We start from the raw sequence: 25,201 nt of genomic DNA, 5'->3' as shown, positions 1-25,201 counted from the left end.
AATATACAAATCTAGAGCACTGAACAAAGATGCAATGTGAAGAAGGTGTGGGAGCTGCTGACAATCATTAAATCTGCAAAGGAAACCTGGTACACTGGGTGTTAATTACAGTAATTCAAGATGTTTCTGGGAATACATTGGCTTCTTTTTCTTCTGGCCTGTACAATTAACGACTCAGGTTTTCTGTTATGAATCCTTAAATTGTCCTGCTGTCTTACGAATAAAAGAGAAATGCCTAGGAGACAGCAGCAAAGTCTGCTTTTTCAGACTTCTTTAAATCTCTTCTCTCTGCCCTAGAGATGTTGCATTTTCCATGAGCTATCTTAGAGTATGTCTACAGTGGCAGAGTTATAGCACTAGCAGTTAGTGCGCCGCTCAGCGAGCGCTGAAGAGAAAACACTGTTGTGTGTTCATGCTGTCAGCTGCCTGTGCAATAGTGGGTTCACGCTTGCAGCACTTGCAGTGGTATTCAGAGTGGTGCACTCTGGGCAGCTATCCTACAGAGCATATCTTCCTCTTGTGCTGCTAAGAGTTGTAGGAAGGCAGAGGGGGATTGTGGGGCATCCTAGGTCCTTTCCCAATGCCCCATGATGCATTGCACCAATCCCTGTCCTTTCGTCCGCATTTGGCACCATCTTTCAATGGTTTGTGTACTGTGTGCTCTGCCTCTTCGGTCTGAGAATGGATCTCAAACGGTTGGCCAGTATGCTGCTCGCTCTGATTAACATGTCATGAGTGGCCACTGGCAGTGGAGTTATTCCTAAAACTAAAAGGCAAGAGGAGCACGACATTGATTTCGCCATGCATAGTAGCTATGACACAAGATTGCTTGTGGCATTCATGGAGGTGCTGACCACAGCCGCTTTTGGGCTTGGGAAACAAGCTCTAAACAGTGGGATCACACAGTGATGCACATCTGGGATGATGAACAGTGGCTGCAGAACTTTCAGAGGAGGAAAGCCACATCCTTGGGACTATGTGATGAGCTCACCCCAGCCCTGCGGCGCAAAGACGAGAATGAGAGCTGCCCTGCCATTGGAGAAGTGTGTGACAATTGCACTGTGGAAGATGGCTACTCCAGACTGCTACCAATCAGTTGCTCACCAGTTGGGAGAGGGAAAGTCAACAGTTGGATTCGTGTTGATGGAAGTGTGCAAAGCCATTAATCGCATCCTGTTCCAAAAGACCGTGACTCTGGGCAATGTGCATGACATTGTGGATGGCTTTGCACAAATGGGCTTCTCTAACTGCAGAGGGGCAATAGATGGCATGCATATTCCAATTCTGGCACCAGACCACCTAGCCACCGAGTACATTAATCAGAAGGGGTATTTCTCTCTGGTTCTAAGAGCACACGTGGATCACTGTGGGCATTTCACGGACATTAATGCAGGCTGATCCAGAAAAGTGCATGGCACACTCATCTTTTGGCACACTGGCCTGTTTAGGAACTTTCTTCCCAGATCTGAAGATCACTGTAGGAGAAGTTGAAATGCCCATTGCGATCCTGGGAGACCTGCCTACACCTTAATGTCATGGCTTATGAAGCCATACACAGCCATCGACAGCAGCAAGGAGCGGATCAACAATGACTGAGCAAGTGCAGAATGACTGTTGAGTCTGCTTTTGGCCATTTAAAGGCCTGCTGGCGCTGCCTATGTGGGAAACTGGACCTGGCCAATGACAATATTCCTATGCTTATAACCGCATGTTGTACGCTCCGTAATATTTGTGAAGGGAAGGATGAAAGCAGCGGGTACAGACTGGAGCCAGGAGGTTGATAAGAGTGTGTTGGCAGTGTCTGAGGGGACCATAGGAAAGAGTTATGTGACAGCGGCTGCAGGGACGGTGAGGTGTGGAGCTGCTTGGTTGGCAGTCCTCATATCACCTGGAGCATGTCCGTTTGGCGCTCCATAACATTTAAGAGCTACTCCGTGGCTTCATTCTGGTGCACCATGTTCTCCTTTCAGTCCCTCTTCTCGCTCTCCCTCCACATCTTCAGTTCCTGTTTCTGAGCGGCGGAGTGCATCATAACCTCACGCAGAAAGTTCTCTTTAGTTCTTCACGGCCGCTTTGTAATTCTGCCCAGCCGTTCAGCTGCCGATAACAAAGAGGGAGGCTGGGCTCCCAAGGTCATCTCTGTGAAGCCAAAACGCAGCATTTTACAGAGCAATATTGTTTGCAACATGGAGAACACTGATTCAGTGATTTAAAACACAGCCACTATTCACATACCTGTCACTAACTGGCTGACCCCAGGCAAGCACACATGAGCCATAAGACCCCCAAAATGGTGAGTAGCCGCAGGGGCGAGGTAATCACCCTTACTGGACCCTACTGTACACTGGGCACATGGCCCTTAAGGAGAGCCAGCACTGTAGGAGGGGCCTGATAATCATTCCTGTCCCCACATTTTCCACAGGCTGTGTTCATTATGGAAGATATCTCGCTGCTGAGAGTGAGCAGGAAATCAAAGGAAACAAGAAACAAAGCAGCTCTGCCAAAGAACCAGTGGCAGCGGATTGCCCAGTACCTCCACAAGAGTTTTTCCTGGAGATCTCTGAGGGAGAGTCCCGTGAAGTGAGGGAGTCAATCAACAGCCTGTTCCACTGCTCAGACTAGGCAAGTGGTGGTATGCACATCATACAGACACAAACCTGCTTTTTGCAACCCTCCTGCCCCCAACAACTCACTTCAGCAATTCCCCAAATCAAATCCACTTACCAGGGGCTTCCTCTCCTGTTTTGTGCTTCACCAAGATCCAACAGCTGTGACTGGCTAGCCTCCTCCAGGGTAGAAAAGAGCACCTGGCTGCATGCATCTCTGACCTCCGAGTCGTCCTCTTCCTCTGGGTCGCCCTTCCTTTCCACATCCTCGTCCAAGATTTCCTCCTCCTGGCTCAATCCACTCTTGACTGACATAAGCCACCGAAGTATTCACAGTGGCCTTCGCAGTGGAGGTAGGATCGCCACCAAGCATTACATCCAGCTCTTTGTAGAACCGGCAGCTCATGGGCACAGCACCGGAGTGGCGGTTTGCCTCCTGCACCTTGTGGTAGATGTTCTGCAGATCCTTCACTTTTACCCTACACGTCAATGTGTCCTGGTCATGGCCCCTTTCTGTCATGCATCATGAAATCTGTCCATATGTATCATAATTCCTATGGCTGGAGCGCAGCTGGGGCTGGACAGCCTCCTCTCCCCAAATGCTGATGAAGTCCAACAGCATAGCATTGCTCCAAGCGGGGATCGCCTGGTGCATGGAGCAGGCATGGCCACCTGGAAAGATGTGCTGGGACCACTGCATGCATCACTGAGCAAACAGGAAGGGGATTATCAGAATTCCGAAGGAATTTATGGTGTGGGAATGATGGTTGGTCACCTGAGGACAGGGCAGTAGAGTTCAAACCTATGACCAGAGAGGCAAGAGCAGGCATTGTGGGACACCTCCCAGAGAGCAATTGCAGCACTGTAATCGAGCAGGGTGTCAACATTGGCACTACAGCGCTGTAGCCCTGGTGCAGAAAGCTGTACGCCTCTTGGAGTGGTTTTTTCACAGCACTGCAGCTGAGCAGTTTCTGCATACTAAGTGGCTTGGCAATGTGTCTATCTGGGGAGTTACCACACAGACTTAGAAGCAGCAACACCAATCTGCTGGAGACTTTGTATTCACTGTTACTATAATATACTAAGCCCTCCAGTTCCCCCCCACCCCTAATGATGGGAGAGATATTAACAGGCTATTTCACCTTGAATGGTCTCTTGAAATATGTGCTAAACAATTTCTTCCACCTTACATTTAGCTGTGACACTTTCCCAGATCTAAAGAAGAACTCAGTGTAATCTTGAAAGCTTGTCTCTCTAACCAACAGAAGTTGGTCCAATAAAAGTTATTGCCTCACCCACTTTGTCTATTACTACTAACTTATAAAACGATTAGTTTGATTCTGATTTGCGGATGAGCCGACTGTATTTGTTCCACAATAATTGAACTCTACAGCTTTAGCATTTAGGGACCCAATCCACAAATACTTGTAACTGAGCACAATACTTATGACGATGAGCAGTCCCTTACTGGATGTAGTAGTATTGACTCTTCACAGTAACAGGTATGAAACTCAATGCAGTAAGTGTTTGCAGAATCAAGCCTTATGCCCTTGTTCCTATCACAGGAATAAAGTAATAAATAGTAAATGGGATTAAACTATTTTTTAAAATCTATTTTTTTATTATTATTCCACTATTTTCACTTGTTGCCTCGCACAGCTTGACTTACTGATTTTTGAGGATTTCTCCATATTCCAGACTTTAGTTTCTGCCTGAGACCTACATCTATCCCTTTGAGGTCTGACAACCCAAAACAGTCCATCCTTCCAAAGACTAAGCTTTCTCCCTCTGCATGGTTCTCACCCTAGGGATCTACAATTAATTGAAATTCAGTCTCTCAACTGGCAGCACTTAGGAATCATTCTCCGGCTTTGTCTTCACTGCCAAAAAGGGTGTGTTTTTACCATGGAATAATTAGAGTTTTTAGTTGTCCCAGTGCATAGTCTTCTGGAGGTAAAGAACTGCAGTTTTACTGTGAGATGAACTGGGCACGGTCAGCCATGGGTGGGGTATACTGTTGACCTCACCCAGCTATCTCACGCTAAAATTGCAGTGCTTTGTTTCCACAAGGATTTTACAGCATAATAGTTAATGCCTATTAATTACCCTGCTGTAAAATCCCACTGCCATCTTTTATGCAGTGAAGGCATAACCTAAGGCGAAGCTAACGTCATGGGTAGGCTGAGGAACAAAATGTACAGTATATCTGAACTTTCCCAGAGTTCATAGGTATTTGCATTAAGGGATTTGGATCTAGCCCATGTCTGCCTAAAATATATGAACAAAAAATTGTATTCAACTCAAACTAGTAATTAAAATATGTGATAGGTTAACCATAAATCAGCCACATTTTTGAAACAGTACAGTAATGAATTAGCTAGCAGAACTACTGTACTTTATTATTTAGTTGCGGGGGTGGTGTAATTATTTTCTTCTTGCTCCCTCACTTTACATTTGCAGAAGTTGTCCTGTGGGCTTGGTTGTTAGATGGGCAATTGCACAGAAATATAAATGAGTTTAGGAGATTTGTGTGAGTGAAAATCCATTTGACAATTTGTCTTTAGTGGACTGGAGTTCACAAGTGTATGCAACAGTGTATGTCTAGATCATGCTTTTATCACCCAGTCTTGCACTAGGGAAGGTCCAGAGCTTCTGTGTCTCAAGAGAGTACACTGTGCTTCAGGGAAGCACAGTCCTTCCCCAAATGCCTTAGAGTGCACAGTGGGTGTGGAAGTTTCACCATCCATGTATATTCCTTCCTACCTCTTTCCTGCCCTCTTTGGGACACTGTTCACCTCTGGTGATGCACCAAAGGAACAGGGCCTTCCCAGAGGATTCAGGGGCCCTCGAGTCTTCAGTGGTGGGTCCCAGAGCGGAAAGATCCCCTGCCGCCGAATTGCTGTTGAAGACCTGGAGTGGAAAAAGCTCCAGGGGCCTGGGCCCTGCGAGACTTTTCTGAGGCCCCCGGAGCAAGTGAAGGACCTTGCTCCAGGGCCCTCAAAACACTCTTGTGGGGGCCCCTGTGGGGCCCGGGGCAAATTGCCCCACTTGCCCACCCCCCTCCTCCTCCCAGACAGCCCTGCAAAGGAATATTCACTTCAGCTCCCTGAAAGAAGGGGCCACAACTATGACTGGTTTCTTTGCAGGCCACTTGAGCATGGGAGGCAATTGTGCACTTCACTGTGCCTGGAAATTAAACTGAGTTATTTAAAAAATGAATTCTTAACCACCATAAACAATGATTTAGTAGTGAGAGACACACAGCACATTCCAAGGAGTTGTAGGGGGACAACCCCATACAGGTACTCATCTGATTTTAGTCAAGCTATAAAGGGAGTTATAAAGATAATTGTAATGAGTCTCTGTTCTCTTACCTGGGAACAATGATGACAGATACAGTTTGGTACTAGATTATAAAGCCAGAGCACTTTGCTGTTTTTCCAACAACCTCCATAGTATGAACACCTGTGTACATGTGTGGGTGTGCAGTAGTTTGAAAATGAGTTTTTCATCCTCTGCAGCTAAGTGTATGCTCCAGCATTTGTGGTACCTCCAAGTGAAAGCATGACTTTTAAGGGAATGCATCTTAGGTTTCCTCTGGACTCTTCCATTTCCCCTTCACCCCCATCATCGCTCACTGTATGTGCACACTTGTTACTTACTAAAAACCAGATTGTGCCTTGAAGGCACTAACCCACAATCCCTCCTAGAGCTCTGGGGAGTGCATACTGCACTATTCCTTAGGATACAGCATGCTCCTCCTTTGCATCTAGCCAGCCTTCAGTGACAGGACTGATAGGTGCATCTTTGTAGTGGGAGGTGGGTATGTGCCTTCCCCACTCACTTTGGGGTGGCATATGCCCAATTAGGGAGTTAGAAGGGAGCAGTATTTTGCTCAGGAGGTCACATCCACAGCTCTGCGGACTTCATTAGAGTTATACCAACTTGTACCAGCTGAGGATCTGGCCCACAAACTACAAGGGCTACAATTATGCCTGGCTTTTGCATGGGAAGGAAGGGAAAGGAAGGCTTCCTGCTCCCTTTCCCCAGTGCACCTGCCCAGAGCCAAGCAGAGTCTGTCCCTACATACGAGTAAGCAGATTGACAATGCAGTATAGACAGGAGAAGTCATGCAAAGGATTCAAAGTTGGAGAATGAGGCAAATACTCTGTCTCAAATATAGGAAATGATAAGATGGAAAAAAGAAAATTATATGTAGAGAGAGGAAAATATATTTTCAGATTCTGGGTAAATCTGAATCTACATGCAGTTCTGAATCTTGCAGCTAGCCGCTAATTCTATAGTTAGCCAAAGCAAAGACCAGATACTGGAGATGTTGGGATCTGGATCTATGGCTCTTGCTCATCTCTAATTTAGAGCCAGTAAATAAATGGCTTTGACTGCAGGAGGTGAGGTATATCTGCGAATAAATCACTGGTTTAAGCAATTCCTTGGAGGCAGAACTTTGCAGATATTTACAGATGTTGCTAGTGTCTTTTGATGAATGTCAGTAAACCACAAATCAGAGGACATGAAAGAACATCACGTGAACTGCATCATATCAAGTGTACAAGTACAATCAGCCATGATGGGGGGGAGAGGGAAGAGCCCAGGGGAGCTTAATAGAAAGAGCATCAAATCATATATGGCAATTCTGCCTCAGCAAAATGAAGAGTGAGGATATGATGGAGGACAAGATTACTGGCTAGCAGTATTTGAAGGCTGTAAACACCGAAGAAGGTTATTGTTTAGAGTGATCCAATAGGTATAGCTAGGGGATGAAAGAAAGAGAAAACTTACTGCAAATGTCAGGGAAAGCTTTCTTATCATGAGATCTATTAGATTGTGAAACAGTCTCTTCAGGGAAATGGTGGAAGCCCCATTATGTGAATCAATTAGAACTGGATTGAACAGAGCACTAAAAAATCTAAAATATCATTAAGAACAATTTTACACTTGCAGGAAGTTAGATGTCTGACCAGCTCTAACTTCTATGATCAGTAGTTAGGGAAGAAAAGAAATGAACGGCATTATAAACCAAAAATAACCCTTTTCTCTTTTTCAGCACAAATTGAAGTGATACCATGCAAAATTTGTGGAGATAAGTCCTCTGGAATACACTATGGAGTCATCACATGTGAAGGCTGCAAGGTATGAGACTTTATACAGCACTGTCATTGGCATCTGCATTTGCCTCAGGCATCTGTGTACTTCACAACACACTCTGACACCCTTTCAGACAAGGCGTGCCAAAGGCTGTAATGCCTGCTGCTGATACACAGGTGTTCCATGTTTAATTTTACTAGTTGTCTTCCTTATTCAACAGTCAAATGATATTTGGAAAATAGCTCCTTCTCTGAGGCTTTGAATTATTAATATGTGATGCAGCATAAATGGTGATACATATGCTGGTTACAGTATGCTAGAACTGCTCCACCCCGAATGAACCTGAGGACTAGTTTGTTCTCTTGTTTCATTTACTATATGTGTGAAATGTCAAAGTTAATGTAAGTGTCATAATGCACAGTTTTAAGAGATATGGGGCTGATTTTGTCTCTATGCTCTCAAGGGGACATAAAGAAATTGCAATTGCCCAGAGAGAAATTCCCCCAGCTCAGGAAGAGTGTAAATGGCACCGCATTGTCCCTCTTTGCAGGCCTGGCATACCCCAGGGATGGAAAGGAGCAGGTTGGGATAGAAGGGAGAATGTCCATAGTGCTCCTGTGATTTGGGGCTGCAGCACCTGCCATCAGCACCTGTGGGGAGGCTGCCATACGTTAAAGCAGTCCCCATGGCTAACTCATGTATAAGGGGCTATTTTAGCACTCACAGCAGCTGAGAATTTTGCAAAGGCAAATCTTCGTGCTTGCAGTTCTGACTACCCACTTGAACGTGCAAAGATGCAAAGGCTCTGATTAGCACCTGCAGGTCATTTTATAGATGGAAACATGCACTGTATATTTTGTGGGTGCACATACACCTCTACATTTGTATAGTGTGAAATATCTTGCTCCTCAGGTTTGTATTTAGCATTTTATAACATTGAAGGCATCTGAAAAATTCAAAACATTGGATTTACCACATCCCAAAAATAAAGTTTGATTTAATGCCAGTAAATTGAGAAGTGAGATATTGCCAAAAATCAGACCTTGTCTTTCAGAAACTTTAACAACTCTAAATGAACCATCCCCCATTGTGACACAATTTTATTGTGATACTGGATTGGAAATAGGCTTCTTTTTATGATGATCGCACAGAGCAGGATTAGTCTAATCGATCTGAAACTTTAAAATTGGCACAAAAATAATAATAAAGAAAAATGCTTTTAAGCAGAAAAAGGACTTCTTGTCTCTGTAACTAGTCTACATAAAGCAGTAAGGAATAAAGTCTCCTCTGGATGTGATTACTGTTCCTGGTAGCCCTTGTGTGTGCCTCAAGAGGAGACAATGCCTCTTAGCTCTACGTGCATATTGAGATAAGAAGCTTCTCTACCACTTAACACAGTTGTAACCCTTTTGTTTTTGTGCCAGTTTCAAAGTAGCAGATCAATTAGTCTAATCCTGTTTCATGAGACTGTCATGAAGAAAGATGTATGCAATCTAACTGTAGCTGTGCTGGTCCCAGGATATTAGAGAGACAAGGTGAGTGAGGTAATATCTTTTACTGGACCAACTTCTGGTGGTGAGAGAGACAAGCTTTTGAGCCACACAGAGCTCTTCAGGTCTGGGAAAAGCACGCCCAGCATCACAGCAAAATGCAAGTTGGAACAGATCGTTTAACATAAATAGTTAGCCCATATGCAAAGGGATCATTCATAGTACAGCGTCCCCTTAACACCTCTTCAGTCATAGGACAAAAACGGGGGGTAGAGAGTAACAGATTGTTGTAATAAGCTAGAAATCCAGTGTCTCTGTTCAATCCATGATTTTTAGTGTCTAGCAGAGTTATGAATTTAAGCAGTCGGGCTCAAAGTGTTTCCTTTGAGGATGAGGACTGAGAGGTCAGATATAGGCCACATCTACACTATAGATCTATATCAGTATAGTATAGTATAGTATAACCAGTATAACTACATCGCTGAGGGGTGTGCAAAATCCTAACCCCTCTGCCCTCCTGTAGACAGTGCTATGTTAATGGGAGAGCTACGGCCTCTTGGAAAGGTGGATTAACAACACTGATAGGAGAAGCTTTTCCATCAGCATAGTAGCGTTTTCACTAAGGCCTCATCTACACTGCCTCTTTACAGTGCTGAAACTTTCTTGCTCGGGGGTGTGAAAAAACACCCTCCCCCAAGCGATGCATGTTTCAGCTCTGTAAAGTGGCAGTATAGACAGTGCACCAGTGCTGGGGGCAACTCCTCTCATGGTGGTGGGTTTTTTACTACACTGGGAGAACTCTCTCCCAGCCCTGGTACCGCGACTACACAGCCACGGTAGTGAAGACATACCCTTAAGCGCTACAGTAGTGCAGCTGCAGTGCTGTACATGAAGACAAGCCCATAGAATGATTGTTTTGTTAACACTCACTTCTGGCCTTTAAACAACCCCTCAACCCAAGCTCATCATCAGAAGTAAGCTCCCCACAGACCAGGACAGAGCAACTCAAAACAGCATCAGAACCAGAGAGAACAATAGATGCAAAACCTGCAGCCATATCTCCACTGCTACAGTGATCAACACCCACCACAACACATCTTTACTCATCAAGTGCACTAAATGCCTCAATAAAAACTATCTGGGTGAAACCAGATAGTCACTACTCTCTCAAATGAACTCATACAGGAAAATGATAAATGACAAAAACACCCTGTCACCTGCGCGTGAATGTTTTTCACAAAGCGATCACTCTCTATCTGATCTATCAGTCCTCATTGCACCTTATTAAAGGATGTAGCAAATAGCACTGTCATATCCTGCAGCATGCCTAGGTATCTTCAGGAATTTGATATCTTCTGGTAATTTTCCGAATGACTTCACGGAGGCCTGGGTTTCACCCCTTGTGCCTTCCTCAATGTCTCTGGGGCTCTCAAAAGTGTCTCATTCCACCTGTCTCTCCACCATTGTGGGAAGTGGTTAAAATTGAAGCCTAGTTCTTTGAGGTATGGAACATATTACTATACCTGTTTTACAGACTGGGAAACTGAGATAGAGAAAAGTTAAGTGACTTGCCCAACATCACAAAGTGATTCAGTGTCCGAGTTAGTAAAAGAGCCAAGAAACTTGTTTTCAGCTCTTCTACTCTACGCACTAGGTCAGTACAATTCTTCTACCTAAAAGAGCAATTGTTCTCCCCAATAAATGTAGCCATTCAAAAAAAGGATATAAAATATTATATAGTCCAAGAAAACATTTACTCAAGCTTTCTTGTACATCTGATGAGTGAAGGGAAAAAATAAATTATACCAAGTCAATATGACCCATGACATTCTAATAGGAACAAAAAATGACTGTGTAAATTCCTGTATGATAGAAAATAAGCAGCAGTCTTTACTATGAAAAGCTTTGTAGCACTAAAATATGATATTCTAGACTATGTAATAGTTACAATTCTAAAAAAATATATTTTTTATAACTTTTACCTTTAAAAATAAGATTGACCTGATCTGATTAATCCATTCATTCAATTCCCTATTCACGCTGGAATTACTTAAATCTAAAGCAGAAAACTCTTTTTATGCCAAAAAGGAAATTTCTAATAAAGTATGGCAAATACATAAGAAATGTCACATAATTAGTGCTAAATTAAATTAATTAATTAAATTAATCCCACAGCCATGGATTCAGTAAATTCTTTGGTAGTCAGGATCAGATAAATGCTCTATAATTTTTCATTGGTACTTTCCCTAAAGGACAACTGCATTCCCAAAGATACAAAATTCATATCTTAAATTAAATTTTAAATAGGTTATAACCACTAACACAACCAGTGCAGGGTAGATGAAATGGGACTTTTAAACTTCACTTCATGGACTGGGAATGTCAGTATCTGCACTCAAACTCAATACCTGTTGTCCAGTGCTAGTGACACCTCTGGCCATCATTCAGTGCACTAGGACTTGAGTGAAGTTTTCAAATATTGTCTTTACTGAGTGAATCCAGTCATGTACAATCCAGTTACATTGTTTCTTCACCATTATTTCTCCAGACTCCACAGCTGTTATTATTGCCATGATTTGCTCCTGTCATCCATAGTCCTATACTGAAACAATACTGGACTATCTGTTGAATGAAGCCATCCCTAGCTTGCTAATTCAGTTCAGGTTTAGTCTACAAACCACCCTAACAACACTCAACCACCTCACTGCCACCACTGCCTAACTTTACTTACTCTGTCTTCCTCCTACAGATGCTAACTGCACTTTTTGCCTTCTATCTGCCTTCATGGCTTTCTGCAGTTGCTAGACTCCCCCTCCATCTCTTTCTCACTATGTAAGTGTGCAGTTGCCTGTTTCTAAAGCTGCTAGGTTCTCCAATGAACTTCTCTTCTTTGTTTCTCTTCCCCCTCTTTGGGCTCCCTGCTCCTCCTGTGCTCTTTACCTTTTGTTGTTCTGTAGAAGAGAGAAGAACATCAAGTGTAGCTTTACTTCTCTCATCTCCCCTTCCTGGCTCCATTCCTCTTGACATCTCTGGCATTTCTTGTCACTTCTGCCGTAATGCTGCCTGATGATGCCATTCTCAGTGGCTAAGACCAAGTAAGGACATGCTCTTGGGTTCTAGTACTCTTGTCCCCAGTCATAAATCCAAACAACTGGCTAGAGTAACACTCAAAAAACCCTACTGAGACTGGATAACTAAAAGTTTTAAAACTTTTTAGCCTATTCCCTAGCTAAACTGGGATTTTTAACTTTCTCTATTTACCTGACAATATTATATTTCTTTTACATATGAACTGTCATGATTTTTTTCCTGAAGGAGGGTGGTGATGTTTAAAAGTGTTTCTTTTTCCTTTGCACTTTAGCTAGTAAGGTCATTAAATCCTAGGGCTCTTTTAGATGCTTCAATTTGAATTACCTCTCTCTTGTGGAGTATCTTGTCTCTCCAAATCAGTTTAAGCTTCTCCAGGTTAACCTAGGGAATCACACAGTATATTACAACTTCTGATACCACATGTAGCCAATGAATCAACAAATTGTCAGTGTTAGACATTACCAGTACCTTTTCTTTAACGAAAAAAGAATTTGGAGCAAATGGCAATAAGCCGCCTTGTTAGAAATATTGGTGAGAGTCTCCCTGAGCATTTGATGAAGTTCAGTGTTTATTTTATATTGAGGAGGTACTATATTTTATCACTCTATCCTGTTTGTTATGCTCATACCCTCATATTATATTTTACAGAGTAATGCACAGGTTTTTCAGATCAGGAGAGAACATTATTTTATTTCACTATTTCTGGCTAAAGCATTTACAAAGTTATATCATAAACAAAATTTCACTGAATTAGAGTTTATTGCAGTGGCATGCCACTATATCTATCTATCTTTCTATATATAGTAATTCTCTCTCTCTCTCTCTTTCACACTCTTTCTCTCTCTAGGGTTTCTTTAGAAGGAGTCAGCAGAACAATGCCTCTTACTCCTGCCCCAGGCAGAGAAACTGTTTAATTGACAGAACCAACAGAAATCGTTGCCAACACTGCCGACTGCAGAAGTGTCTTGCCCTAGGAATGTCTAGAGACGGTAAGGAGTTAGCTTCCTACTTCAAAGATAAACCCTTTGAAACCGTTCTTCATTGCTGCTGACTACTTAACCCCCCAACAGATTTCTGGAAATAAAGAAGAAAACCCAAGTGCTCTGTAACACGTTCACAGTAAAACATAGATCTTTGCCATTTCTTAAACTTAGGCGTATTTTTTCATGGGGTAGGAGAATAACAAAATAGAGAGCAACATTAGATTAAAAGAAAATGTTAGAGAGAGAGAAATGTGGCATTCTGATTAAAAGAAAAAAGGTCCTCCCCTCGTAGAGAGGGTTTCGTATGCTGGATCAGATAATAACATTTTATATTAATAATATTAAATATTGATGTATTAAGACTCCCCATGCTTAAAAATGTTTGAGGGCCTGAGATGTATAATAAATAAAATATGCAGTTAAAAAGGAAATATGCATGCTTAGAGCAATTTTTATGCTAAAGGATCTGAAAGCACTTCAATAAAAATTACATTACATTATGAAGGAATGACTTGGTGCAACCTTCTGCTGTTTAGCAGTGAACAAGAGAGCTACACAACTGCTTAAAACAAAAATGAAGAAGATTATTGTATCCAGTTGAAACTTCTGGGTGAGGCTGTACAGAGCAAACTATATATTTTAGTGCTAGTGGTCTCTTCTTAGTCCTTACTGTTAGTCCTCTTAATCAATTCCCAAACTGCAACACAAGCCAGCATGATTGACAAATTGAGAATAAAAATTACCTGGGACTAGAATAAGAGTTGTGTTGCAGGTTAGCATTGAGGTGCAATGGCAGAGCTGTGCAAGAAAGCTTGAGCAAAGTCTGTCTGCATTATTTCAGACCTAACTACTACTGTTAATTTGGATTGCTCCCAAATCCATACTGAAGTTTTAAAATCATCAAAAAGAAAACAAAAATGTCTCCTATTTTGTAGGCATATTATCTTAATTTGGTTATCTTATCTATATAGTGGCAAAAAAATTGTCTTGGACAGTTATAAAAATGTGCCATTTGAATATATTTCAAATTCCCCTGAGCTTTGTAGATCACCAGGGAAATTATGTTCATTAGATGGTTCAGAGATTTTAAATTAGTTTAAGGTCAGATTGCAATACTCCATAGGTACAATGAGACAGTTTGCGGTGCAAAGTTCTATCCAACATGAGTAAGGGTACTACAGTCTCATCATTAAGTGAATTCAGCTTGGTATCTAGTGTGCAGCATACCGGGTTCTTAGCCTCTCATTTCTGCCCAAAGAAGATTAAAGCTGTGCTCTTTCAGCAGTTAATCAGCATATAGTCTCCTCATAAAAGTGGTGTCTCTTAACTGCAGTTGAGGGCTTTAAGGTATCACGGGACATTTGTGTTTGGCTGCTAGTGCTCTGTCCCTCACGTGTAAAGCAGAGTTTCAGTGGCCCTGAGTTTTCATTGGTGTAGATGAAGAGAGGGGTTTCATCTCCCAGTGCTGCTTTCCTCTAACCTCTATGAGTATAAACACTCGCATAAACAGTCTTGCCTTTATTGATTTTTTTCGTAGTTACAAAGAAATCATATGTGAATTTTAACTCTGTCTAATAACAGACTCATTTCTATCATGCAGAGGCAGGATGCTAATTGACAGCAGCTGGAGAGTCCAATTAATGAAAATATAATGAGCATAAACAGTGGGTGTTTGTTTCTATTACTGAGGCCTTGAAATTAAAGAAAATATGTAGTTGCATTTTTCAACATAAAGTCCTTGTGGATTGGCCCTCCCTGCTCTCATCTGGTGTGGTTAAAATAAGAGCGAGAAGTGCATGATGGGCAGGATCCATAGGTCATGCAAATGATGGTGTAAAGTGTTATATTTTATGTGCTATGGGGATGGAAAGGCAGGACCACAGCAGGAAAGCAATCCCTAAAAGGGAGTGAGAAACTGATGGGGCTGTTATCTGATATACCTTCCTGCACCTTGTTTTCTTTGGTGCTTTTCCTCTCTTTTTTGCACATCTTTCTGCTCCCTCAGCCTGCAAGTTACACTCACATTCACACAGACTTACGGGATCTGACTATCGTAAAGGGGCCTGACAGTGTATATAAATAGAAGTATAAAGTGTCCTAGTGTAAAGGAGAATCAGGCTCATCTTTGTGCTATTGAATTTAGCACAATATGTAGAAGGATCTAAAGTAATTCAGTGGCTTTAGAAAACACTTGTCCTCATACCACATTAAAGGCGTATTTGATGCTTCATTAAGGATGGCCATACTGGGTCAGACCAAAGGTCTACCTAGCCCAGTATCCTGTCTTCCAACAGTGGCCAATGCCAGGTGCCCCAGAGGGAGTGAACAGAACAGGTGATCATCAAGTTATTGGTCCCCTGTTGCTCATTCCTAGCTTCTGGCAAACAGAGGCTAGGGGCACCATCCCTGCTCATCTTGGCTAATAATCATTCTATAATTATATTCCCAAAAAGGAATGTCCAAGTGTCCCTCTCTTGTGCTTTTTATTGATAACCCTCAGAGCTCCATCCTTGATCCCCTCTAGATATTCTCCCAACTGAGTGACCTAAAAGCTTATTTACCATCTTTGGGCTGAGGTTTCCCAGATCTACTTGAAAATATTTAATAGATTTTAAGGCCAGAAAGGACCATTAATATCATGTAGACTGACCTCCTGTATAACACAGGGCATAGAATTTCAGCCAGTAACTCTTGCATCAAGCCTAATAACTCATGCTTGAATCAGAGCATATATTTTAGGAAGACATGAGTCTCTAAAGATTTCAAGTGCTGGAGAATCCAGTTTCCATTCTGATGGTGACTTACTCTAAAAGAAACACTATTTCCTTCATTTGTCATCAGTGAAGAATTTACAGATTTTACATATGGAGATTAAGTAAAATATGATTGTGTAAATCCATAAGTCTTGCCTTTATGGCAGATGTGCCATTCATTTATGCTGCTTACCTTCAAGTCTGTCATTTCCCTGCAGGTCCTAACTCTAACCGGTAATGCTGTTTGTTTTTTTTTAAAATAGGAGTGTGACGATAACAGCCCCTTGCAAGGTTGCAATAATGGGGCTTTAGGATTTGCTTTCATCAGAAGGTACTAATCAGTTAGTGCATAGTTTAAAGGTTTGGGAGCAAGTTGATAAATCACATGGGAAACAAATCTAAGGGTTGTAAGTTTTATATACCTCTGGGTTGTTGTGTTGCGAACACAGAAAGGCAAGAGAAAGATTCTAGGTCTTTTTTTAACATTCACAGCAGAGGAGTATGTTGCTTGATTGAGACCCTGTCTGTCAAAATGGAGCAATGTGGGTACCTTGCAAATCCAAGAACATAATGCTTCAGCTTTCATAAAACGTGTGTAATCTGCAGCTCTGTAACATTTCTGATTTCCCCGGAGGAAAGACAGGGCAAAAGTGATGTAAATAGGAAAATGATTTAAGAAAAGAGAGCAATGGTTTCTGTTATGGTTTGCTTTTCAGCTGTGAAATTTGGAAGAATGTCCAAAAAGCAGAGGGACAGCCTGTATGCTGAAGTGCAGAAGCACCAGCAGCGATTACAGGAACAACGGCAGCAGCAGAGTGGTGAGGCAGAAGCCCTTGCCAGAGTATACAGCAGCAGCATCAGTAACGGCCTGAGCAACCTAAACAACGAAACTGGTGGCACTTACTCGAATGGGCATGTCATTGACGTGCCAAAGTCCGAGGGTTATTATAATGTGGATTCTGCCCAGCCCTCTCCAGATCAGTCTGGGTTAGACATGACTGGAATCAAACAGATAAAGCAGGAACCTATCTATGACCTCACTTCTGTACCAAACTTGTTTACCTATAGCTCTTTCAACAATGGGCAATTAGCTCCGGGGATTACCATGACTGAAATAGGTAAGAAAAAATTTCACTTCTCAAGCATTCCCTGTTCCATTTGACTTTCTTCATTGTTGAATAAATTGCAGTCCAGCTATAAGGGCTTTGGTACACAGCCAATTCATTTAGAACGGACTGGTCCTGAAACAGGGCTGGCTGGCTGGGTTTTTTTTGTTGTTGACTGAGTTTACTAAATTCTAAAATAATGATTACATTTCTTAACTCAGCAATTCATGAACTGTTTATGAAACTGGAACACCGAAAGCAACTGATGAATCAATCAAAACCAAGTGATAATTACTAATAGGGAGCTTGTTTCAAATGAGCTCATTACCAGAAGGGTTTAATGATCTTTTCTGACAGCTATACATATTCTTGTCAAAACAAAGAGTCTCTAACGTGGTTCATTCTATTGTGTTTATTAAAATGAGCACCAGATTCTGATCTCAGTTACACAGATGTACATTTGAAGTAATTTCACTGATCTCTTGATTTAAAGCAGTGTAACTGAGATGAGGATCTGGCCCGAAATAGGCTGTGATTTGTATTCTTCTGATTAACTCTCTGGATGTTTTGGACATACATCTTACTCAAGTTTTCCTTTAGCTGCCAGTGCAAATGATAGTGCAAGCCTTCTGCCAGGTGTTTCAGACAGCAAAAAAGGCTGGGTTTGGGTGAACAATAATGTTCTTTTGGTCACACTCTAGGGAGGGTTTCTAACTAAATAAAATGTCTCAAGCTCTCACCTGTACACACTCAGCCAAGAGCACTGTATTCTATTCTAAGAAAAGAAAAAGAAAAAAGAAAAAGAGGCTGGCTTACTAATTAAGAGCTTCCCACCTCAACAAGTGATGAATGCTGAGTCAGTTGTGGTTTAGAATAAAATTATAGGGTAACACCTCTCTAATTGGGTTTAATTAAAAAACAAGAGGAAAAGGGTAATCTATAACAGAGGTTCTCAACCTTTTTCTATGAGCCCCCCCCCCCCATATGCTATAAAACCTCCAGGGAAGGGGTGTGGGGGAGTGTCCTCAGGCATGGGTGTAGTTTGACTTCTATTTGGCAGGAGCAGGGCTCTGGCCAGCTTTGCACAGCATGGCCCAGGGAAGGATCACCACCTCCACCCCCTGACTCACCTCAGCAGTCCATCCAGCCTGTCTGGGGGGTGGGGGGAAGCTGCACCCAAAACTTATAAATCAAATGTAGAGTGGGGCTCAGCTCAGTTTGAAAACAGCTCAAAGTGCAGGCAGGGAATATCTAGGGGCTCTGTGCAGGCAGGGGAGGTAGCTCAGGGTGTAGGCAGGGAGTATCTAAGGGCTGTGTGCAGGCAGGGAGATAGCTCAGGGTGCAGGGAGGGGGTATCTAGGGTCTATGAGGAGAGAGGGGTGTAGCTCGATGCAGGGAAGAGGGGTAACAAGGGGCTGTGAATGGATAGGGAGGTAGCTTGGGGCTGTATATTGGGAGCCCAGGAGGGCCCTCCACCTTGTGGTCACTGCTTCCTGAGGAATCTGCTGCCCAGGAGTCAGGTGACCCACTTGGGTGGCCCATACCACCTGCTCCAGCAGTAAAAAGGCTCTATGACCTGAGGAGCAGCCACAGTCCTGGTCACCACCAGTAGCAGCAGCAGGAGATAGGAGAACTCTGTGGCTGCCCTATTCATGGCAGCAGTCAAAGCAGCAGCTGCCCCTAGTGCCTGGCTCCAACTTCCCACCTCTGACCTGGCCAGGGGGCAGGCATCTCCGCAGGGACTGAGGGAAAGAAGGAGGTGGGGGAAGGTGTGGAGTTGCCCCCAGGACTGCCCCACTCTGGGTAAGGCACTGCAGTGTGTGTGTGTGTGCGCGCAGGGAGCAATGCCCCTTATGCCTTCCCAACTCCACCCTTGGACTTGAGGCTTTAGCCCTGCAGGGTGGCACCAGGGCTCCTGGCTTCAGTCCCATGGCTCTGGGCTTCAATCCCATGGGGGACTTCAATCCCATGGGGGTTTCAGCCCCACAGCTCTTGGCTTTAGCCCTGCAAAGAGCATTGGGGCTCAGTGCTTCGGTCTTCAGCTGCAGGGCCCTGTGGCGCCCCTGAAATGGCTCACAGACCCACAGTTGAGAACCACTGATCTATAACATCAGTAAAAAAAATAAGCTAAAATAGGTTCACTCTCACAAAACCAAATCTTTGAGCTCTTTGCACACACTGAATGTTTTGTATGTGCATCTTGGCTTGTGAAAACGTGTCTATATGCTTTTGAAGAGTCACATTTCCAATTTGTGCCTAAAGATGTCTGGGGTGGGAACAGAGGAGAAAAGTCAAGTCTAATAGATACCAGCACTTGTGCCCCTGAAGTATCTTGTGCAGGGAGGGACTTTGTAATGAGAGTGAAGATGCTGCTGTAATTTGTACCATCAGCCTAATTGCTACTTGTTTATCTAAAAAACTGTGTGCCAATACTCACCTGCACCAGGGCACCAATTGCGTCTGTGGTGTGCCAACAGCAACACTGCAATAGATTGATTGGGTGAGGATGATGAGGTGCTGCCTCACTGCTTCTTGGGCTCTCTGTGGGCCTGACCCAGAGACAATGAAGTCAGTGGGAGTCTTTCCATTTACTTCAGTTGGTTTTAGATCAGGCCCAAACTCTCTCATTCTTCAGGGTCACTCAGATAAGACAATATCCCTGCCTAAATCTTCATTCTTTCCTTGCTTTCCTAGCAAAGAACTGGGCTGGGCTCACCTTGCTCTTCCACTCCCTCTGATCATACCAGAGGTGAGCACATCAGACAACTGCCTCTTCAACACACTGGAATAAGACAATTGAGTGAGCACTGAGTTGGCACTCGCCCTTTCCTTTCCCTTCCCTACATTTCCCTCTTATATTCAGGGTAACTTTAGCTTCCTGAGTATGGGACAAGGCTGAGGAGTGTGAAGGTTTATCAGAGGAGAGTGGAACTCAGCACAGGAAGAATTCTCACGCTCTCCCCTTAGTGAAACTGAAAATCGTTTGGTGGTTCAGCAGCCTTATACTAGCTCCAAATTTGGGTAGGGAAAGTAGGACCAAGCAAAGGTTTTTGGCTACAGCCACAAAGGAATTTAGGCACTTAAGTCCAAAATTTAGATCCTCAAAACCTCTGCTCAGCTGCCGTCTAACCCTGTAGGCACCTAAATTCCGTAGGTTGCTATGTTCTCACTGGTAAAGTCCGCAGTGTGCCTACGTTTCTGCCAGTGGACATGCACTAAATCCTGCCTAAATCCTGATGCTACCTAAGCTCCAGCAGGATCCTCAAGCTAAAAATTCCCTAACCTATCTCGCCTGTGGGAGCAAATCTGTAGGCATTCTCAGAGGCCATCGTAGAGCATGCCTACCAGATCAGGCTCCACACAAACAGAAAGGAAGAAGGTGAGTACTCTAACTGCTGGGCTATATGGTATTCTGGGGTGGGTCTCTCTCAGACTCTCTCACACTGTCCTGCAGTCCATGGTCCCAAAACAGGAAAACACTGAAGCACATCTCTCCTGTTGAAGGTGTTGCACTTTTTATGAACTACTTAAATAGTTGGTGGAACAGGGTCTAGAACCCAGGTCTCCCAGGACAGTGTGCTAACCACTTGTCTATAGAGTCATTCTCACCTTCTCTCTGACCCAGTGATTAAGTTACAGCTAACAATTTCAGCAGATGGCAGAATTCTAAACATTAGGTATTGCAATATGGAGCCTAAGTTTCCGTTATGGATCTAGCCCTTTGTGAGACTTACCTGCCTAAATGTCTAAGTTACTTTTGAAAAATGGACCTAGGGCCTTTGGAAAATTTTACCCAAGTTCTATTTTTTTTTTTTTAATGAATGAAAACTACTGTGGACACCCTTAAGATCAGATCTTCAACTAGTGTCAGTTGGCAGACAGTAGAACCTCAGAGTTACAAACTCCTCGGGAATGGAGGTTGTTTGGAACTCTGAAATAGTTGTAACTTTGCAACTGAACATTGACTTAATGCAGCTTTGAAACTTTACTGTGAGAAGAAAAATGCTGCTTTTAACTATCTAAATTTAAATGAAACAAGCACAAAAACAATTTCCTTACCTTGTGAAATCTTTTTTTTAAACGATCCTTTTGTTATGTTAGCAGTTTACGTATAGCACAGTACTGTACTATATTTGCTTCTTTTTTTGGTCTCTGCTGCTGGTTTTTTTGTCTCTGCTGCTGCTCTGCTGACTGTGTATTTCTGGTTCCAAATGAGGTGTGTGGTTGACCGGTCAGTTCATAACCCTGGTGTTTGGAACCCAGAGGTTCTACTGAATCTCCATTGACATCAATTTCCTTCCATTCTGAAAGATCCTGTTAGTTTGGGAGATGTTCCCTGTGTCTTTAACTGTGGGAACCAGTACTATTATTCACAAGGGAATGAACTGTTCAGTACAATGACTGTATGTAGCTTAGTATAAATAAGAAATCAACATATTTTTCAGCTCTTCTGTCCTTATGTTAACTTCCAAGTTATATATAAATAATTCTGACTACTTAGCTCACTCTTTAGTAAAGAGGTATGTTTCAGCAAAATAGAAAAGATGTGCTAATGCTGTATTGCTGGAAAGTTTGGAAAACTGCTCTGCAGTCCATGGCCCCAATATATGAAAACACTGAAGCACACGCTTAAGTCCTCCCTCCCCTCATTCTGGATACCTCTTAAGCCTATGCTTAATGTTTAGCATGTGATTATGTCCTGTTGTCTTCAATGAAACTGAAGCCTGGGCTTACATTTAAGTACGTATTTAACTGGTGTGTGAGTAGAAGTGCTTTCCTTGAGTTATGGCCTCTATTATGTGAAAATGATAGAGAATAATAGAAAATAGAGATGGAAAGGAAGTATTAAGTTGATACCATGCCAGTGAAGATTGCTTCCTATAGTATATTTTCTAGTGATTTACTCAGTCTTGCTGTAACTGTCCCAAGTGACATTAATGTTCCATTAATTCTACTACTAATCTTTGGAGACATTCCAGCCAATCTCATAGTTAGGAAGTTTTTGAGATTAAATTTTTCTCTGCTGTTTATATTCTTAAAATACTTATAGTTGGTTGTCTTGCTGCTTCTTAGTTGTCACTTAGCCAGTTGGTACTATAACCGCTCTATTAATCTTACCTCAAGAATCAAGCTCTCAAACTCTGCAGCCAAAATACATGTTGCTGTATTTTATTCAACTCCCGTAAATTGCTTTACATCTCTCTGGTACGGAGATATCCAAAACTGATTGCAAGTTTATTCTCATCAGAATCATATGGAGAAATGGAGATACACAAATGGCTCCATGGTTTGGGACATGTTGGCTCTGCAGAAACAATCCAGAATCACTGTGGCTTTTTTTGCTTCCTCTTTATATGCCCACTAACCTCGATTTTGCTGCTCTACTCTAACCCCTTGATATTAGAGCTTTGTTCTTTTCTCCCAACATCAAATTTTTCTCTTGGGGCTAGCTTCCCAAGATATACTAGCTTGCATATTTCCAAGGCTGAATCTCCTTTTTCTGTAGCCATACTTTTAACCTCTTTTGGTCACTTTAAATTGTCTCTCTCCTCACTTACATTTGCACTTCCTTACAATTTAGAATCATTTGATCATTTCAATAACATGTGGTGAACCCTCTCTTCCAGATGATTAGAGATGTTCAATATTTGTAGGACTAGACCTAACAGTGATCCCTACTGCACCCCACTAAACAACTTGCTGCAACTGAATAAATTACCTTTGAGCATTATTTTGTTCGTGGCCCATCAGCCAGTTTGCAGTCCATGTCACGATGTTCACTTAAAAGCCTATTTGATTTAATTTTATAAATAAGATGTCATGAGGTGCCCTATCAAATGCTTTACACATTGTTGATGGTCCCTTCTTCATGTACTAATTTTGTAATTCCTAGAAAAAATAAGTCAGGTTTGCCTGGCATGATTTGTTCTTTAAAAAACATGTTATTTTTAGACCTTTAAAAAAAGTCTTCAGTATGTTCTGAATCTAAGTTCACAGCTATTAATATCAGTAATGAAAATGTAGAAATGTTAATGTCATATTCATCTCTTCATTTTGAAGTTCAATACTGATACCCAATAGATATTTAAAAAAAAACATGATACGATCATGCCAAGGCAACATGAGGCTTTTTTATGGGCTAATTTATGTACTCAAGTACTGTATGCAATTCGTGTTCCTAAATATTGTAACAGCAAATAGGTCTGTAGGAGGACAAATCAACAAATAGTAGTTGAAGTCCAGGCTCCCACATTGTATTTAGAAACAGAATGCATTTATTCAAGGAGTTGAATAGTTCCCTGTATAACTGTACATGATCTGGTCACAGTATTTGGTAAGAGAGTAAAATGACTGTCCTCTATTAAATACGGGATATAGATATAATCAAATGCAGTACCCAGGGCATAGAAGCAAAACTGGGAAGTCTTTTTGCTAGCTAAGAAATAATGTTCGTGATAAAGTATATGAAGCAATAAACAGACTTTGTGGGTAATTAAACATAGATGCAAAACTAAGGCATTTGATAACTGGAAAAGCTATTTATTGGAAGAAATATGTTCCAATATCCTAATTCCTATTACTTAGCAAAATAAAAAAAGACTGCTCACAATTTGTTTTAAAAACAAAATAAATATATAGGGGCAGTTCCTCAGCTTTGCACCAGCTTAGGATCTGGTCCCTTTTTTCTTTTTTTTTTTTTCTTTTTGAAGAGTGATGGAAACTGTTCGCCAAGAATCATGAACCATTAGAACAAAGCAGATGAAATTTGGCTGATTTGACAGAATTTACCTTTTGATTTTGGGGTTTCAAACCTGAAATTCATAGTGAAATTCATGAGATAAAAGTCTGTGTGGACTGCAGCAGAACAAGGATTTGATGACCCCACTGAATTTAACACTGCTCTAGTTATGATCAGCTAAATCACTTCTCTCATTTTATAAGGCCTGATTCTGCAAAAGAGAGCCACCAGTGTAGGCAACATGGAGTCCCTTTGATTGCAGGGGATTCCACTGTGGTGTTCAGTATTGACTCTGGGTCCAAGAGGTTTGAACGAAATCCACTTTATTCAGTGACACAATTTGAACTGCCTCTGTATAACAACATGGTCTTCTGCACTGCCCCTCTCCCACACTTTCTGTCTGGGATACTAAATATTTTAAGGTACAGTTCCTAATACCACACCTACATTGGCAAATCTCTTGTCAAGACTGGGGTCCGATACAAGACAACTGCCTGCTATGGAAGATGAATGGGAAAGTTGATAGTCATTTAATATTATTTTGAGGGAAAGGATCAAGCTCCATCCCCATAGTTCCTGTAAAATCCACAGAAGGATAACAATTTATTATTATATCTGTTGGTAGGGAGAGGAAACCTATTCAGGGATTCAACTGTAGAGAGTGTTACAGGAGTATCTGTATCTATACATACATAGATGTCACTCCCGACTGCATAGCAAAGTTCCTGAGTTTTATAGGGCCAATAAAAATGTTGTTGTGCATCACAAATGGCTTCCTCTGGTAGGTCTTTACATCAGCTCTTAACAGGGGGCGGGAAGTGGTGGTAATCTACTTAAGCTGAACTTGCCAGCCTTGTCTATCTAGAAATTTCGACTACAATAAGCAACTGTGAAATAGTGAACAATGTTGACATCATCTGGCCTGATATTATCCCCTTAGCCTGCACCATTATGAATGAACTAATATGCTTGAACACCTGTAGCCACTCTGTAGTGTGCAGTGAAGGAGGAGTGCATGTTTTATTTAACACAGGCCTCTGCAAAATGTAGGGCTGGCTCTGACCCTGCCTTCAACCAGAAATCAAAAGCAAAGCAAGGTCTGCAACATGGCAAAAATAAAAAGTTACATTTAAAGTTAAAAACCCTCGGCTGGTGTTTAACAGAAAAGAAAACCAAAATATTGGTAGAGGTAGGGGGCAAAATAACTTCCAGTTAAGGGTTTAGGTAGCCTCACAGAAACTACAATGCTCAATACCTTGAAGGTTTCAACCATGATTCAGTTCAGTGTATTAAAGATGTTGAAGGTCCTTGGATAAACAGGATTATAT

General features: G+C 42.2%; 1 protein-coding gene across 1 annotated transcript in view; it reads left to right on the top strand.

Moving 5' to 3' along the window:
• RORB (RAR related orphan receptor B) overlaps window positions 1-25,201 on the top strand; it is a 191,459-nt gene that overhangs the window by 120,754 nt on the left and 45,504 nt on the right. The window contains exons 2-4 of the mRNA XM_030567863.1: window positions 7,672-7,757; window positions 13,140-13,281; window positions 16,745-17,146. Of these exons, the coding sequence (XP_030423723.1) occupies window positions 7,672-7,757; window positions 13,140-13,281; window positions 16,745-17,146 (630 nt within the window). The remainder of the gene's footprint in view (window positions 1-7,671; window positions 7,758-13,139; window positions 13,282-16,744; window positions 17,147-25,201) is intronic.

The sequence above is a fragment of the Gopherus evgoodei genome, chromosome 6 (genome assembly GCF_007399415.2).
Source record: "Gopherus evgoodei ecotype Sinaloan lineage chromosome 6, rGopEvg1_v1.p, whole genome shotgun sequence".
In the NCBI taxonomy this organism is placed as follows: domain Eukaryota; kingdom Metazoa; phylum Chordata; order Testudines; family Testudinidae; genus Gopherus; species Gopherus evgoodei.
This window is presented reverse-complemented; position numbering and strand designations above follow the sequence as displayed.